Genomic DNA, 19,093 nt, shown 5'->3' with positions numbered 1-19,093 from the left:
ATAGAATTACCATATAATCCAGCAATTACACTGTTAGACATATACATAAAAGAACTGAAAACAGGAATTCAAACAAATACTTGTACACAAATGTTCACAATAGCACTATTCGCAACAGCAACAAGGTAGAAAGATCCCAAATATCCATCTGTGGATGAACATATAAAACAAAATCAGGTACTATCCATACAATGGACTATTACTTAGCATTAAAAAGGTAGGAAATACTGACACATTTATAGAATGTTAATAAACTTTAAAAACATTACATTAAGTTAATGAAGCCAGAAAGAAAAGGTCACATATTATATGATGCCACCATTTACAGGAAATATCCAGAAAAGGTAAATCCATAGAAACAGAAAGCAGATTGGTGGCTGCTGGGAGCTAGAGGGAGGGGGAAATAGGGAGTGACTATTTAATGGGTTGGAGGTCTTCTTTGGGGGCGATGAAAAGGTTTTGGACCTAGGGCTGATGGTTGCACACATGGTAAATGTAATAAATGTCACTGTTCTGTACAGTTTAAATTGGTTAATTTTGTGTTATGTGAATTTCACCTCAATAAAGAAAATCTCAATGGTCATGGTTTATAAAAACAGTATGTTGCTTTCACTACTAAAAAGCTAAGTTTTGGCTGGGTGTGGGGGTTCACACCTGTAATCCCAGCACTTTGGGAGGCTGAGGTGGGAGGATCACCTAAGGTCAGGAGTTCAAGACCAGCCTGACCAACAAGGAGAAACCCTGTCTCTACTAAAAACACAAAATCAGCTGGGTGTGGTGGTGCATGCCTGTAATCCCAGCTACTCAGGGGGCTGAGGCAGGAGAATTGCTTGAACCTGGGAGGTGGTGGTTGCAGCGAGCTGAGATTGTGCCACTGCACTCCAGCCTGGGCAACAAGAGCAAAACTCTTATCTCAAAAAAAAAAAAAAAAAAAACTAAGTGTTACAAGATATATGTCATATGCTTTCATTCATATGCAATTTACAAAAGGTAAAACTAATCTAGAAGAATAGAAAGTAGATTAAAGGCTATCTGGGGCCAACGGGTACTAACTATAAAGAGACATGAGGGAACTTTCTGGATAAACATTTTTTCTTTTTGCTTTTTTTTTTTTACCCTGACTTGACAAAAAAGGAAAAAATTAGCTGAGTGTGGTGGCATGTGCCTGTAGTGCCAGCTAACTCAGAAGGCTGAGGTGGAAGGAACACTTGCGTCCAAGAAGGCAAGGCTGCAAGTGAGCTGTGTTCACATCACTGCACTCCAGCCTGGGCAACAGAGCAGTCTTGATTACACTCTGAAGGCCAGCACTGGCATTCAGTGTTGTTCTTTTTCCCTGATCTGAGCAAAATAATGCTTATGATGCCTACTGTGCAAAGCAACGCAGACACTATGTACTAAAAGTGGTCATAAACAAAGCATACATCTGTCGAACAGTCCAAATATTAAAATTACGACTAAACATGGTTGCTTACCAATTCTGGAAGAGGACAAATGGTTCCAGTATTCATATACAATCCTTCTACTACAATGAAACGCCGAGTCACACGAGCCTTGCGAGGATTCTTTAAAAGAGAAAAAGCAGACATCTTAAATGTCAGTAACTCTAAAGACAAGATCTGTTACATATTCCCTAGCACTTTCACCTTCCAAGGTGTATTCCTAAAAAAATATTCGGAATGAATTTAAAGCTCAATGTTTGCGATTGGTTATTGTGAGATGAACAAGTGCTATCTTCTCTTAAGACATGTTTTTCAGTTCACAGCATTAGCCAGGTGGCCACACACACACACACACACACACACACAAACTAATTAGGCACTCTGAGAATATTAAAACACAAACAAAACCCTCCAACCCTAGCACGACTGGGAAGAGGCCTAAGGGAACTTTCTAAAGAAATGGGAATGTTTTACATCCCCGAGATTACTGGGTTACATCAGTATAACCACTGTTCAAAATTGTATGGCTGTATTCATATAATTCAATGGCTGTAAATTTACCCAAAACTACTATGATGAAGATCATCATCACGAAGATGGGGTGAGGAGCAGATGGTACAAGAATGATGTAATACTGATAACAAGGTTGGCAGAAGGGTAGAGAGGGGGCTTCACTATACCACTGTGTTTCCTTCTTATATGATAGAATTTTTCCGTAACAAAAAGTCAAAAAACTCAAATCCTATTTTCCTTTCACCTCCCAAAAACAGGGGGTAACCCTGTTCCTTCCTCTCTCCCCACTGATCTATTATCGGGTCAAGTAAAATCTGACTATGACCTTGTCCAATGATGTTCCCAGGTGGTGGAGTGAAAAGGTCTCCTTTTTTTTTTTTGAGAAGAAGTCTGGCTCTGTCGCCCAGGCTGGAGTGCAGTGGCATGATCTCGGTTCACTGCAACCTCTGCCTCCTGGGTTCAAGCAATTCTCTGCCTCAGTCTCCAGAGTAGCTGGGATTACAGGAGCCCACCACCATGCCTGGCTAATTTTTGTATTTTCAGTAGAGATGGGGTTTCACCATCTTGCCCAGGCTGGTCTTGAACTCCTGATGTGATCCACCTACCTCGACCTCCCAAAGTGCTGGGATTAAAGGCGTGAGCCACCGCGCCTAGATGAGGTCTCCTTTTCAAACAATAGACACCTCCACACACTCCACTTACAGCAAGTCATTAATAAATCTCTCTACATGTATGAAACTGTACATTCTTCAGGTGTGCAGGACTGCAAAAACACAGATCCACAGACAGAGTTTGCCATTACCTTCTTACTCAGAGGTTTCTCGCCTCTAAGATTCTGCTCCAATGGACAATTAGAAATGATTAGAACTGGAAAGTATCATAGTAATGCTTTAAGGGGTATTTTACAACCCACAGCAGTAGCACTAAAAAAAAAAAAAGTTTGTAGAGGAATATAAAAGTATATATGACTGATTTTGCTCAACCATCTTCACTCTGTCAACTCACAACTGAAGCTGGGGAGCTAGCAATATGTTAGGAGTGATTGATGAAGAGGTGCCACCCTAATTTCTACACAGGGCATGCTATACCTCTGCCTGTCTTTTTTAAGGAAAAATACTTGTCTTAGATTTAAAAATATTCAATGTAGGATTCTTGGGAAATGAAAAAGTATAAAAAGAATTTTAAAAATTAGCTAGTCATACTACATGGTGGTAATTTTTATCTTTCTTGTATAAGCATATAAATTACTTTGTTCAAAATCAGAATTTTACTGTAGTTTTAGGACTTGATTTTAAAAAACCATTTGCTGTGAGCATTTCTAAGTTATTTAGGATTACATGATTTTAACGGGGATGTTCTATCTGTGGGTATACCATAAACTACTTAACTATTTCCCTCATGTTGGATTTAGTTGTTCCCCTCATTTGCTTTTTCATATCACAATATGAATATCCTTCAGCATGTGACATCATTTCTGATAACTTTTTTCAAACACCATCACAGGAGTGGGTCAAAGGGCATGGAAAGACTAGGATCCTGGAATGTATCTGCCCATCTACCTTCTAGAAAGGCAGTGCCAATTTAAACTCTTTCCAGTGTCACAGGAACACTCTTTGTCTTACCACACCTGTGTTGGCATTGACTATTACTATTAAAAATGTGCCAGGCAAAACTCCTTGCCTAATTTCCTTAATTCTTAGTGAGGCCAGGCTATTTTTCACTTGTTCATAGTTATGTATATTCCTTTTATGAAGTACTGTTCATATACACTGACCATTCTTTAAGAATAATTAATATGACACAAGAGTACCCTGTAGGAAAAGGGATAAGAAACAATATATGAACCACAGCACTTGGGAAATGGACAAAGAAAACATTCAAAGTGTTAACAGATTATTTATGTGAAAATAAAATTGAAAATGAGTATTTCTGAAAACCAAAATGTAAAGTTACTTAGAAAGCATGCGTTTGGCAAGGAAAATATAAATTAATTAGTAAAAAAGTAAAAATTATAAAGTAGAAATAAATTTCAAGATACTTAATTTCTTATTGTTGCTCATTAAAAAAAAAATTCCATGGTTTACAGATTTTTTTAAATTTTTACTTTTAAGATGGGGTCTCGCACTGCTGCCTGAGCTGAAGTGCAGTGGCATGATCTCAGCTCACTGCAACCTCCGCCTCCTGGGTTCAAGCGATTCTCCTGTCTCAGCCTCCCTAGTAGCTGAGATTACAGGCACCCGCCACCATGTCCAGCTAATTTTTTTGCATTTTTAGTAGAGACAGGGTTTCACCATGTTGACCAGGCTAGTCTCAAACTCCTGACCTCCTGATTCACTTGCCTCAGCCTCCCAAAGTACTGGGATTACAGGTGTGAGCCACTGTGCCTGGCCAGCTTACAGGTCTTGCAGAAAAATAAGCACACACAAATCTCGAACCTGACATTTTTCAAATTTATACAATACTAACTTGGCAAAACAAACGGCAGCAGACTGCAGTTCTATTACTGAATGCAGACTAGCACTCTATTACTGAATCATCATAAGTAACATCTTTTTATAATTTATAGAAAAAATTAATCAGTGGAATGGGCTCAGTTTTAAGATTTTCCCTACAGATTTTTCTAAATTGTGTAAATGTGAAACATTAGCCTATAGCAGATTTAGCATAAAATGGCAAGATCATGCATATTCATCAAGACAATGTGTATATTCATGAAGTGCTGCACTTAGGCTGACACCTAAACAAAGATGACGGAATCCTAAATGAACAATGTAAATATCTGGAAAACTGAAAACACAAAATTAAGAAATGTGATGAGCATTTTTATCATTTATTCTAGTTATGAATGAGTTGCACTGGCAAAGTTCACTTCGAAGTGTGTCTGAAATGAAGACACACCTCACGGTGCCCTGCTCAGAACCACAGATCTGAACTACTTTACTTACTTGTGTTGTCAGGGGAAAATAAATTATAATTTTAACAGTGATGCTTTGAACACACTTCCTCTGTTCCACTCTCTAATTAGAACACCAAGAACCTACTTCCAAACCACCATCACCTGAGGTTATGTAGGTTCTTGGGAGGAAAGAACTGAAAACAGGGCTGCAGGCTGGAAGGAGACCATGCTAGGGGCAGTCAGCTCCCTCAGGCAGCAGCTGCTCGGAGCAGGATACAGGTGGTGTGGGGAGAAAGGGCTTCACTTTGTTCATATATTAATATAATAAGCTTGCTGCCATTCTTTCCTTGTGTAATTGATACATGATTTATTCTGGTATGAATAAGCCTATTCTGAAATCACTAAGTACATGTAATTAAAGCCCTAGTAAGTTTTGGTGTCATTATGCGTGGCTGAGAGTGGACATCTCCCCGCCTCACCAAGCGTGTGCTGTTTTTCACCCTCTTCTCATCTCTTAGAAAGCTGCTTGAATTACCTCCCCTCAATTTGCTATATATAATTAAGGCAATGACAAGGCAATTACAATCAGACTTGGCTCTCCAACAAGAAGTACACCTAATAAGCAGGAACACCCTTCTTAATATCCATATGTGATCTGCAGGCAAGTTTTCATGACAAATTACCATTTCATATATAATTTAGCTGGTTAGAAAGTACAAAAGAACTATATAATTTTCTTCAAAAGAATCATACCTTTTGATCTTCGATCTCTTGTTCTTTTAGTAGTCGCTCGAGGTCAGCCATATCATTATGCTTAAATAGCTTAATATCACTACGTGATGCCTGTAATCCTTTCTGAATAGCAAAGCAGGCAGCTCTGTCTCTGCAAGGAAGAGAGACCCACCAAATTGGGTTTAAAGGGTCTTGTCAACATTCTCAAAAGAAATGCTTTTTTTTTAAGCTGAGCAATCACTGATTGTTAACATGAGCATAGCAAATAAATAAAACATGCTTGAATATTTACATGTCACTGTTTGCTCTTCATTCCACAAGTCCTTTTCACATAACTACCATATTTAATCTACTCCAAGAAGCACACTCTCGCTATATATTAACATCTCCAAAATCAGCATGCATCTTACTATGGATGTCTTATCAGTTTATTCACATACTTTTCTAAGAAACATAAAATACTGGTGTGCCTCACCATTGGTGGCATCTGATTTGACTGACACATTACTCTGCATTATTTTACCCTGAAAAGTAATGCTGGCAGCTCAGCTAGACAGAAAACTTTTAGATACTAACTATTCTATTGTAGCTAAACACCACAGGAAAAAATGGGCAGTATCCAAGCCCATCCATGTCAGCAAAGGCTGAGCAGGGAACCTAGACTTTGATCCTCAACAGGATGTAACAAGGCGATGCACCTCCTAGTCAGGGAAAGCCAAGGAGGAAGCTGAGCCTGTTATTCCTATCAGTTGGTAACAAGTGGACCCCCTCCACCCCCATTGTGGTGTCAGCAAAGAACACACAGAGAGCCCTAACTTCCACCTGTGCCTGGCAGTAGTGGGTACCCTCCCCATCTCCTCCTGGGCAGTGTCAGAGGAGGGCAAGTGGGGAGTCAGAACTATCACCAACACCCAGCAGCAACAAAGAAACCCCCAATAGTGTCAATGGAGGCTGAGTAGGGCCCCTGGATTGTCCCTCCTCCTGGAAGAGTAATGAGGCAGCAGTCTCCCAACCCTATGTTGGAACCATGTCAGAGAAATCCAAATAAAAGAAATGGCTTAAACTAGACATGGACTACAACGGCATAATATGAAAGTATCTAGGTTTCCATCAAATATCCTTTATATCAAGAACCAGAAGATATCAAGTAGAATGAAACAACAAATGCCAATAGTGAGATGACAGAGATATCAAGATTATTTTATAATAATTTTAGAGCAGCCACGATAAAAATATTTTAATGAGCTATCATGAAGACACCTGAAGCCAATGAAATAAAACGCCTCAGTGATGAAATGGAAGATACAAAGATACCTAGATATGCACTAAATTAAAAAGCTAAACAATTTGAGATGCAACAGCTGATAAAACTGAAAAAAGAAACAGACAAACCCACAATTATAGGTGGAAACTTCATTATCCCTCTCAACAACTGATAGAGGAACTAGACAGAAAATCAGAAAGATAGAAGAACTCCAAAACACCATTAACCAAAAAAATTTAATTGACATTTATAGAACACTCCACTGAACAGAGGCAGAATACACATTTTTTAAGTGCCCATGTAACGTATTCTAAAATAGACTACAGTATTAGCCATAAACCAAACTACAACAAATGTAAAGTACCCAAACACCTGAAAAGTAAACAACACTCTTCTAAATAATCCATAGGTCAAAGGGAAAGGCTAAGCTGGACACAGCGGTGTGTGGCTGTAGTCCCAACTGCCCAGGAGGCTGAAGCAAAAGAATCCATTGAGCCCAGAAGTTCACGGCCAACTAAGGCAAAATAGTGAGACCCTACCTTTTAAAACAAAACAAAAATGAATTAAATACAAATGAAAACACAACACATCAAAATCTGTGAGACACAATTAGTGTTGAAAAGGGCAATTCATAGCACTAAACGAACATACAAGAAAAGAGAAAAAGTTTCAAATTAATCATTTAAGCTCGTACCTCAAAATCAAGAAAAAGAACAAAACCACAAGTAAGCAGAAGGCAGGAAAAGGCAGGAAATAATAAATAACAGAACTGACAATAGAAATACAATAGAGAAAAACCAATGAAACAAAGAGCTGATTCTTTAAAAAGATCAATAAAACTGACAAACCTCTAACAAGACTAACAAAGAAAAAAGGAGAAAAGGCACAAATTATCAACACCAAGAGTGAAACAGAGCATATCACTGTAAACTCTATAGACATCAGAATAATAAGGAAATACCATGAATGGGACCACACATATATATCTGACAACTTATGAAATGGACCAATTCCTTGAAAAACACTAACTACTTCAATTCATTCAATACAACATAATTTGAATAGCCTGATAAATACTAAGGAAACTGAATTTGGAATTAACATACTTGCAAGAAAGAAATCTCCAGGCCCAGATGGTTTAATGGAAGAATTCTACCAAACAATTAAATAATTAAAAATAATTCTATAGAAATAGCTCCACAAAACAGAAGATAGAACACTTCCCAACTGATTCAATGAAGTGTTACTCTGCTACCAAAACCAAAGTATCAAGAAAAGTATACTATAGGACAGTCTCCCTCATGAACACAGATTCAAAATCCTTAACAAAAGATTGGCAAATAGAATTTAGCTATATATGTACACACACACACACACACACACACACACACACACCCCCCACCATAACCAAGTGGTGTTTATTCCAGGTGTTATTAACAGACTAAAGAAGAAAATTTTACACATTAACAGACTATAAAAGAAAAATCACGATTGTATCAACAATACAGAAAAAGTAGTCAACCAAATTCAACATTGATTTACAATGAAAATGCTCAGAAAAAAAGGATGGGGTGCAGGAAAGTGGATGTAATAAAGAGCATCTGTAAGAAATCTGCACCTAACGTTACACTTACTGGTGAAAGATTAAATGCTTAGATTTCTAAGATCAGGAACAGGGCAAGAAAGCCTTCTCTTACTACTTACTCTTAACACAGTCCTGGATGTTCTTGCCAGTGCAATAAAGCAATAAAGGAAATAAAAAGTATATGGATCAGAAAATAAAACTATTTACAGAGACATGGCAACTGTCTGCATGGAAAATCCTAAGCAATCTAGAAAAACAGTTCCTACAGCTAATTAAGTGATTTTGGCAAGGTTGCAGGATACAAGCTCAGCACACACAAAAATCCATTTCATTTCTATATATTAGCAATGAATATGTGGATATCAAAATTTGTATTTGCAAACCACATATCTGGTAAAGAACTATGATCTAGAATGTATAAAGAACTCTCGAAACTCATTAGTATAAAAACAAATCATACAACTAGAAAATGAACAAAAGGCATGAAAAGACATTTCACTGAAGAGATGGCAAATATGAACAAAAATGGTTGTTCAACATCATTAGCCATCAGAAAAATATAAATTTCTCTACCCACTTATCAGACTGGTTGAAAAAGCAGTGACAACACCAAATGCTTCTGAGGACGTGGAGAAACTTGATCACTCATACACTGCCGATGGGAATGTAAAATGATATAGACACTATGGAAAATAGTTTGGCAGTGTCTGAAAAATCTAAAAATGCAATACTATAAACCTAGCAACTGCATTCCTTGGCAAGTATACCATAGAAATAAAAACTTATGTTCACATAGCATGAATGTACATGAATGTTTAGAGCAGCTTTTTTTTTTTTTTTTTTTTTTTTNTTTTTAAATAGCACAAAGCTGGAAACAACCCAGATGTCTTTAATAGGTAACTGGTTCAATAAACGGTGCTACCTTCATGCCATGGAGTAATAGTTAAGAATCAAAAGGAACCAACCCTGGATACAAGCAACAACTTGGATAAATCATCAGAGAATTACGTTGAATGAAAAAAGCCAACCCCTCAAAGCGTTGCCTACTGGATGCTTCCACCTATGTAACATTCCTAGAATGACAAAATTATAGAAATAGAGAACAGATTAGTGGTTGCCAGGAATTAAGGAGTGGGCAGGTGGGAGGAATGTGGATGCAGCAACATGAAGGATCCTTGTGGTGACAGAAATGTTCTGTACCCTGACAATTACAAAGTCAATATCCTGGCCTTTAAACTCTTTGTCTTGCAAGAGGTCCCCACTGAAAGAGACTTAGGAAGAAGTACACAGGATTTCTGTATTATTTCTTACAAGTGCTTTTGAATCTACAATTATCTGAATGTAAAAAGTTTAATTTTAAAAAGATCTGTCAAGTAACATGAACACAGACTTAGCGGAGTAATAGCACAGACTTAAGTCCATGAATGACCACTGTACTGAGACCCACTATTAGCAAAGCACAAAGGATTAACACTGTTTACTCAAAGGAAGGAAATGAAGCAGTAGACAGTGTCTATGCCTGACAAATTTATCAAAACCAATTTACCAAACCCCATGTTTACCTCTAGTACTCCTACACTCAGACACATTTCAGGTGGAATGTAATATTTAAAATTATGCAGCACACTAAACAGGTCAGCAACTTACTGGCAACTGAAGTGTTAAGACACTGGGCATAATACGTGGAAATGAATTTAGCCTGTATTTCCTAGCAGTTAAAATCAAAAAGACAATGTAGTATTTATGAAATGAAGCGTATGAGTTCACCAGTAACCATATACTTTTTCTGGACGTAAACTCAAAAAGAATTTATAGTGGGGTGCTTGTGCTTAAAGTGACACTGAATGACACTGCAGCGGTCTCTAACTGCTTTTACTAAAAACCTAGAAACACTTTAAGTCAATGGCACTCCAGTTTGTGATGAGTCTTTCAGATTATTTTTTAAACTATGTGCCAGAAATTAATTAAAATGTTCATTTTTATGGTCATATTAGTATACTACTTAGACCCAGGATATTCACTGTAGTACTCCTAGACTGTGCAGGGCTATGGTGAGGAATGGGTCACTTGTACCCCCAGAAGCCCCAGGTAGAGTCAGTTCTGCAGTAAGTGTGATAGAAAGTTCTGCTGCTGCACAAGCAAGAGTTCCAACAGTGAGCGGTAAGTAAGAGGCCAGTGCAGGGTTCGAGGGAGGCCAGGCTCTGCCATACAGGCAACTGGACCCCTACTGTGAGCTCCGGCTTCCTTTCATTCATTTACTGAACTAGTGTTTATTGACCATTACTAAATGATATATGCCATTCTAAGTAATGGGCTCCCAGCAAGAAACAGAAGCAAATAACTACACAGATATAAAATTATAAACTGTTACAAGTTCTACAAAAGTACAGTAAGTACGAAGCAAGTGAGTAGGGCAGAGTGTGTGAGTGTGTGTGTGTCTGTGCGAGGGAGGGAGGCTTGAGAAGCAGGATGACCCTGACAGGCAGTTTGGTGCTACTGTGAGATAATAGGATAAACAAGGATAATAAATTCTCTCTGGCTGTAAGATTTTGTCCACATGCAGCAGGGGTCTTGACCTGCTGAGAGGTATGGGAAGCCTTCCCTGCAGAGGTGACCTATGTGTAGGATGAGAAGGAATTAAAGAGGAGAGGAGGGGAGGAACAGTGTCTAGTCAGTTATGAGCATTTGCAAGGGCCTCGAGGTGAGAGGACACTAGCGTACAAGACTGGCAGGGCTACAGCTTAAACACCTAGGGGAAAATGGTACAAAATGGGCCTGAAAAAGTGGTGCAGAGCTCACAAGATCATACAAAGGACTTGTGCCTTCATTTTAGGAACAACAGAAGCTCCATATTGTATTACATGAAGTGTGACACAATAGGATTTACATTTTTAAAAGATTACTCTGGATATGGTGTTGGAAAAAGGGAAATAAAAGTAAATTTGAGATCCAAATTTTAGCCCACCCCAAGGACAACAGGGGCTTGGCTTGGTGCAGCAGAAGCTTCTGTCTGTTTAATCAGCAGCCTGAGCCCTGCCAGCCCTTGCTTGGCTGCCCTCTGCCCTTGCCCTTCACAGTAAACCACAGTAGTAGGCATTCACAACACACATGTGTGCGTGAAGACCCACTTGTAGGTAGACAAGGAAGTGTCTAAGCCATGAGTCCTCTATCTTAATAAGCCAGGAAGCAAGACCAGCTGAGAACAGGAGACGGGGTGAGTGGGTGATGAGACATGGAGAGACTTTGCCAGGCAGTCTAAGTGATCACGGACTAGGATACCACACAGCCCCAGAGCTACACAAAGGCAGACAGCTGTCCTCATCTGGACATCGATAAATAATTATCACGGCAGATAAATGACTATAGACACCTTTATGCATCTTTTAAGCGAAGGTTTCACAAATTTTGAAACTTTTGGTGAGGTGACTACTTCTTGAAAAACAACAAAAAGCAGTATTATTTTATGCAAATAACTTCTAATGAAGTATTTCTCTAAGATGATCAGTATTATTTCAAAGAAACTGCTATTAGAAAACTAGGTAAAGGTTACTTACACAAATACAATGTCCCCTCTCTTAGAGTAAGCAGGAATAGCACTGGCTATGGTGGCAAATCCATACGAGTATATAATGGCTTCTTCTGTCTTCATAAATTTTGCCAGGCGGTCTTCCAAATCCAAATGAACATCTATTTCAGTTAAAAAAGTGAAACGGTTAAATTGTCTTATAATTCTTTCTCGCTACTAAAGAATAAAAGAACACAAGCAGTATAATTATCAATACTTTCACCTGATGGCCAAAATGGAATTATTTTTAAATGATATATAAGATCTATAAAAATTATTCTAGACCCACATTGCTTCTAAAATACATGAACTAAATCAGCTACTCATCTATCTGTAAAATGTGCTACTGGGGCAGCTCCAACTTTGAGTTATGCTTTGATATCACTCTACTGTAAGACTTCAAGGCCTACCAAGTTTCCCTGCTTTAACTGCCCTCAGACAAAACCACTGAGGCCTCACCAATGTCTGATGTTAACTTATTAATGTCTGTTTGCATTTCAGCAAAAAGAACCCTGTATACTTTGCGTCAAGACAGTGACACTTATTAGAACTCCAGCGACCACTCCTCTAACAATCTGTGGCAGCACTTAGCAGTGGCACCTCCCATCACTTTCTGGGGCTGGGTTTCTGTCTGAATTTCTTATAAGTGCAATGAAGAATTCAAACTTACACAATGTGGCGATTCCTTAAGGACCTAGAAATAGAAATTCCATTTGACCCAGCAATCCCATTACTGGGTATATATCCAAAGGATTATAAATCGTTCTACTACAAGGACACGTGCACACGAATGTTCATTGCAGCACTGTTTACAATAGCAAAGACCTGGAACCAACCCAAATGCCCATCGATGAGAGACTGGACAGGGAAAATGTGGTACATATACACCATGGAATATTATGCAGCCATCAAAAATGATGAGTTCGTGTCCTCTGTAGGGACATGGATGAACCTGGAAACCATCTTTCTCAGCAAACTGACAGAAGAGCAGTAAATTAAACACTGCATGTTCTCACTCATAGGTGGGTGTTGAACAATGAGAACACACAGACACAGGGAGGGGAGCACTACACACTGGGGTCTGTTGGGGCAAAATGGGGGAGGGGCGAAGGGGTGGGGAGAGAGAGCATGGGGAGAAATGCCAGATATAGGTGAAGGGGAGGAAGGCAGCAAATCACATTGCCATGTGTGTACCTATGCAACAATCTTGCATGTTCTTCACATGTACCCCAAAACCTAAAATGCAATTAAAAAAAAAAAGTAAAAAATAAAAAAAATAAAGAATTCAAACTTATAGTACAAAAGGAAATGTAGTCCTTTTAGAGAAGCACCATAAGGAGAATGTTGACATAATAATGAGGATACATTATAATTATTAGATGGACCTGTTTTATTTTCCTCTTAAATCATGGTTCCTTGTTACAGCCTTTCACCTCTCAGACTGAACCCAGAGGCTTCATGCCCTGGGATGGAGGACCAGTGATGCTTAAAATAAAGAGGCCACTGGCTAGCTTAGCATCTTAAAACTTAAGTGATCTTAAAATGAGACATTATCAAGCAGGGAAAGGAATTTTTAAAAATTCCTTTAGTTCTTTTAACTATGGCAGGACCCAAGCCTGGAGGACTAGAAAACAGAGTTTCACAACAGGCCCTGTGTGGGGAGAGCTAGAAGCAGCCAGGCCCTCCAGCTTTAGAGAGCTACGTGAGAAAGGAGGGAAATCAGAGGCTACAGAGTTGGAGTTTGAGACCCAGGATGAGGGAGCCGTGGTGTATCTACTGATGAGAACCCAAGCATGGGCAATGGCAGGCGGTCTGGGCATTCCTGAGCTAGGGGCAGTATAGAGGGCTGATGGCCTGGCAGGAGGCAGTGTATTTACAGACTTCCTAAAGAACATTACAGAACTGTTAAAACATTAATTCCATTCCTATCAAATAGTGATAAAATATGAGGCATGCTTCTTATTTGCACATTAAAATATATATAAACACAGTCAATATCATTTGATTTCCATTAACCAACTAGTTATAGTTATTTTACAAAATGGACACTTTTCACAATACCAACATTAAATGTGGGACTTTACAACAACACACAGAGTTTAGAAGAACATGTCCCAGTTGATCTTCAAGTCTCAGATCTCTGACATTACAATCACACGAAATCCAAGGCTGTGATCCCTTGTATGACAGCCACCCTCTAGGAGAGATGCTATCAGAACAGGTTTCAGGCGAAATCTAGCAGGAAAGGGGAAAGCAGCCGAGCAGCCGAGCATGGGTTACTCTTGGGTATGTCTTCCTTCTCATCCTCATTACTGTTCTCTGAGCGCCATCACTTTGCCACTTCTCACATTCCCGGGTAGGAGGTCTCCTTCAAATTACAATGGTGCTTCTAATTGAAAGTATCTGCCACAAACCTTCACAATTCAGCCAGAAGGATAACCCAGGCCACAGTGGTTTGCTTTCATTTGGTATCTCCATTTCAAAAAGAAAACATGCTATGTATACAAACTATTTTTGCTAAACACAAAAGGAATTTTAAGTCATTCTGTAGACTTCTCGGCTCTAAATGACCCTTTTGATTGATGATAATGAGACTGCAAAACTGAGTGTGACCCTGTTTCAGGACTTTAGAATGTGTTACCTATTTGATGAAAATTAGCATGTTACAAATCTTTCCCATCATTAGGTATACTCATAACTGTTTATATACAGTTGCCATAAAGTGCGAAGAAGAATCTCTCAATAATAAATCAATGACTTATTGGTTCTAGCGTAGTCTTGAAAGCTCAAAAAGACAAGTCTTTTCCTTCTATCAAGAGACGCTGGGTTTTAGCTGATGTCAGCCTTGCAAAGCAGGTTTTGTGATAGGTAAATATGGATAACTGCAGAACTTGTTTCTCTTGATGAACCTTTGTGCGATGAAGAAACTCTCAGTACAAGGGAGCAGGCAGCAGCAAGCAGGAATACTACAAGGGCACTCACTTTTCTTCGACTTTTTTGATGTCCAAATCCACTGTGTGTATGATCCATTTCACTAATTGGAAATGTAGACTTGCATGGAATAAAACTAAAGCACTATATTCTCCAATTCACTGTCAGCAATAAACATGGTAAAGAAGTGGCCATGGAGGGAGGCATCCTAGAATGCCTCCGCACACCTCACAGCCCTTAACACTTTCTTGCACTTGTTTATCTGCCTGTCTGGCTCCCTTACCAGAGCCTCAGGGACAGGAGGCCTCACTACCTCGGACATCACAGAGCTCAGACTGTAGGTAGGCCTGGGGGTTCAGCCTTGGTGCCTTCCTCTGTCAAACAGGGGTAACAGTCCTACCTTCCTCAAGGGTTAGTAGGAGGACCGCATGAGTTAAATGCTGATAAGACACTTGGAACACTGCCTGGAACAAGCAAGATGCTATTTAAGAGTTTGTCAAATTTACATCAACATTTGCAGAATAAAAGGTTTTATTTTAAAAGCAAAGGCCTGGTCACACTTTAGGCAGTCTTCTAATTAAGCTCTCTGAATTCTGAATAGTTAAGACTATCTTCCAATAAGAGCCACTTGTTCAGCTTCTCACAAGGAGGAGAGATTATGGCCTTCCTGGTTATGTTCCAGAGAAAACACCACAAAATACCTGAGTTCAGGACAGTTTAGAAACAAACTATGTTTTCTCTTAAGGCCTCATATTTTTGCATACATACTGTCCTTAAAAAAAAAAAAATCCCTAGACATGGACAAGTTTTCTTCTTAAGAATTTAAATGATAGCCCTTAGGTACTCACTAGAACATATGGGGCCAAATGTTTTTCATGTTTTCACATGCAGTATTTTATGCGATCCTTACCAAATTGTTCTAAAGCCGTGCAAGCAATGACTGCTCCTACCTACACCTGAGAAAACCATGATCCCATGACTGGTAAGAAGTGGCAGATCTAGGAATTTTATGACCAAATGTTCTTACTGTAACAGGTAGTCATGGATCAGTTGACTGTTCCAAAACAAAGAAACCAAATATTTTTATAAACTACTGAAATGAACAACTGTTTAGACTGGCTCTGGAACACAATTAAATGCTATTATCTCTCATAATGAAACCTTGCCACCCAATTGTTTCTGACCTAGTTTAAGACAATGAGTCACTACCTATGCAAAACAGACCAAAGATAAATCACAGGTGATTAAGACCTAAATGTACTAAAAACAAAACAAAGAAAGAAACAAACAAAAATTCACCAACAGACAATATCCTCAGTACCCCGGGGTCCCACTGGCCTTAGAAGAAACAAAGGTTCCACAACTCAATAAAACCAATCGCCCAGTTCTAAAATATGCATCAGTGGGTGGGAAGAATCTAGTTCACAGTCCTAAGGAAACTGTTCTAATAACTTGTTTAGTTTTCTACCTGTCAGGCCTCTAGGAGGTAGGGGACTGTTTAGCCTTAAAAAACTAGATGAATCTTAACCACTGATCCATTTACTTTTTCTGAATTAATCATTTAACATAAATGTTACCATGAAATCATAAACAAGAGAAAATGTTTAATAAAGAAATTTACTCTTACAAGTGATTCACATTGACTACTTCAAGAGTTGAGAAGAAAGCTACAAGGGGTATGCTTTGAAACTAGATGCCTGAATGTGATACTTTGGGGGTCGGGGAAGACAATATTAAAAGCAATCATGTGGGAGTCCAGGGAAGGTGATTCTACACCTCAAATTAAACTCTTCAATAACACATAAGCAACTGTAAACAAGAGAAACAGGGCTTCATGTCTGCATTATTGCTTGGTGCAAAAGGCAAACATCCCCTTCACATTTAGAATAATTTAATTATATAGGGTATTTTAGATAAAAAATTTAGCCTTAGATGACTTCAAGTGGCTCTGATTGTAACTAACGCTAAAATTTCAAGATATTTTAATAAAACTATAATAATTCAAGTTATTGCTTCCAGAATGAAAAAGGACATAGAAAAAAAATCCTGTCAGAAATCAAAAAAGTACAGATATGGACAATATATATATTTAAAGAAAGGAAAAAAGATGACAAGTAAAGACGGGCAACTGTTAAAAATGAATAAAACCCTGGTTATCTGAAGGACAACGCACTCAGAAAACACCACACATTACTTTTAAGTTGTAGATTTGGTGTCTTGTTTGAAAAACAATCCCACTGCAAATTATCTTGCAACCTTTGTCCAGAAGCCACAGTCTGTCTGAACCTTCACCTTCACCTATAGCTTTAGAATAAAGATGACTCAGTGACAAATAACGTGGCTTTCAGAGGATCCAACCCACAACTGCGTTCTTCATACTGCCTCTGGCAGCCCATTTAAACACCAGAAAGATCAAATCCAGTTTAAATTTAAAACACTCACGTCAACAGCAAAGTACAGAACGTGTGTGGTACGCTAGCATTTTTCTAAGAATGGGGGAAAAATACATGTGTGGAAGTGGTTCGCATATGCTGGAAAAAGGTCTCTGGAAGAATTAACAAGAAACTATTGATAGTAGCTTGTCTTTTTAAGGGGGTAGGATGGCAGTGGGGAAAACAGAAACTGAGGTTAGGAGATTTCCCATGTCTATCTCTGTATACTTTTTGAAGTTTCTATCATGTATTGAATTACCCAATCAAGAAAATTAATTTAAAACCCATTAATCTAAAGACCTCATGTTTGGAAGCATCTAGCATGCTATTACGCAGGTGATCCAAATGGAAAGGTGACTGGGCTATTTTAACAATATATTTTACAGCTTTGAGAAAACTTGTCTTGAAGATTTGAAACTATCATATTGGACTTGGCAGTAAGTCTCTCATCTGTCTTTCCAGATCAAGACTCAAGCAGGGGCCAAGTCACACATGTCAATAAAGCCCATTAGAAGGAGAGGCTTTTAAGAAAACAATTCCTTTACCTCAGCAAACAGTCACAGAAAGAAAGCCTTCATCAGATTACAGTCAACAACTCCATAAAACATTAGTTTACCTGACAAGAAAATAATTCCCTACCAATTAAAAACCAAGCAAACAACCCCTGTTTGCATTAGACTAGAGGAAAATGAGAGGATCTGATAAGAGCTCATTTCTTTGAACTAGCCATCAAGAATGGGAATCAGGATACTTGGTTTCTATTCTTCTTTTCTTTCAGATGGTCTCAATCTGTCATCCAGGCTGAATTGCAGTGGTGTGAACATGGCTTACTGCAGCCTCAGCCTCCTGGGATCAAGTGATCCTCTTGCCTCAGTTTCCTTTGTAGCTGGGATTATAGGTGCATGCTAATGTCCAGCTAATTTTTTAATCTTTTTGTAAACACGGGGTCTCACTGTGTTGCCCAGGCTAGTCTCAAACGCCTAGGCTCAAGCAATCCTCCCTTCTTGGCCTCCCAAAATGCTAGGACTATAGGCGTGAGCCACTAACCCAGGCCAGTTTCTAATTTTAGGGATAGAACTAAAGATTTTAAAGATCTCTTCCAGCTGTAGGATTCTTGGACACTAATTCTCATGACTGTTTCCAAGACAACTAATGTAACCACCAAACCGCTAAGGAATAAAGTAAGGTGCTCCCTTACATTAAAAAAACACAAAAGTAAAAAACTTAACTGTTAAAGCAAAAAATGCAAAATGATCCAGAAACGGAAACGAGGATGGAAGTCGGAAGACATTTCCCTTGTTTTACCTTTCTAACATTTTGACATGTTGTAAGCCAAAGTGTTATTTTCAGCAATAAATTCCTTTGAACAATTTTAAATTAATTAATTAATTGATTTTTTTTTTTTTTTTTTTTTTGAGATGGTGTCTCACTCTGCCGCCCAGGCTGGAGTGCAGTGGCGCAATCTTGGCTCACTACAACCTCCGCCTTCAGAGTTCAAGCCATTCTCCTGCCTTAGCCTCCCAAGTAGCTGAGATTTCAGGCATGTGCCATCATGCCTGGCTAATTTTTGTATTTTTGGTAGAGACGGGGTTTCACCATGTTGGTCAGGCTATTTTTCAACTCCTGACCTCAGGTGATCTGCCCACCTCAGCCTCCCAAAGTGCTGGGATTGTAGGAGTGAGCCACTGTGCTGGGCCTAAAATAGAATCTTAACTATTGAAAGCAGTTGTTTGGGG

The 19,093-nt window shown here is 38.8% G+C and overlaps 1 protein-coding gene across 1 annotated transcript in view; it reads right to left on the bottom strand.

Moving 5' to 3' along the window:
• SPTLC1 (serine palmitoyltransferase long chain base subunit 1) overlaps positions 1-12,240 on the bottom strand; it is a 33,576-nt gene extending 21,336 nt beyond the window's left edge. The window contains exons 1-3 of the mRNA XM_017528210.2: positions 11,984-12,240; positions 5,602-5,731; positions 1,473-1,562 (exon numbers count right to left, since the gene is read on the bottom strand). Coding sequence (XP_017383699.2) covers positions 1,473-1,562; positions 5,602-5,731; positions 11,984-12,078 — 315 coding nt within the window. The 5' untranslated portion in view covers positions 12,079-12,240. The remainder of the gene's footprint in view (positions 1-1,472; positions 1,563-5,601; positions 5,732-11,983) is intronic.
• Between the last annotated feature and the right edge of the window lie 6,853 nt (positions 12,241-19,093).

The sequence above is a fragment of the Cebus imitator genome, unplaced genomic scaffold, assembly GCF_001604975.1.
Source record: "Cebus imitator isolate Cc_AM_T3 unplaced genomic scaffold, Cebus_imitator-1.0 Scaffold53, whole genome shotgun sequence".
NCBI lineage: Eukaryota > Metazoa > Chordata > Mammalia > Primates > Cebidae > Cebus > Cebus imitator.
Note: the sequence above shows the minus strand (reverse complement) of the source record. Positions and strands in the feature narration are given on the sequence as shown.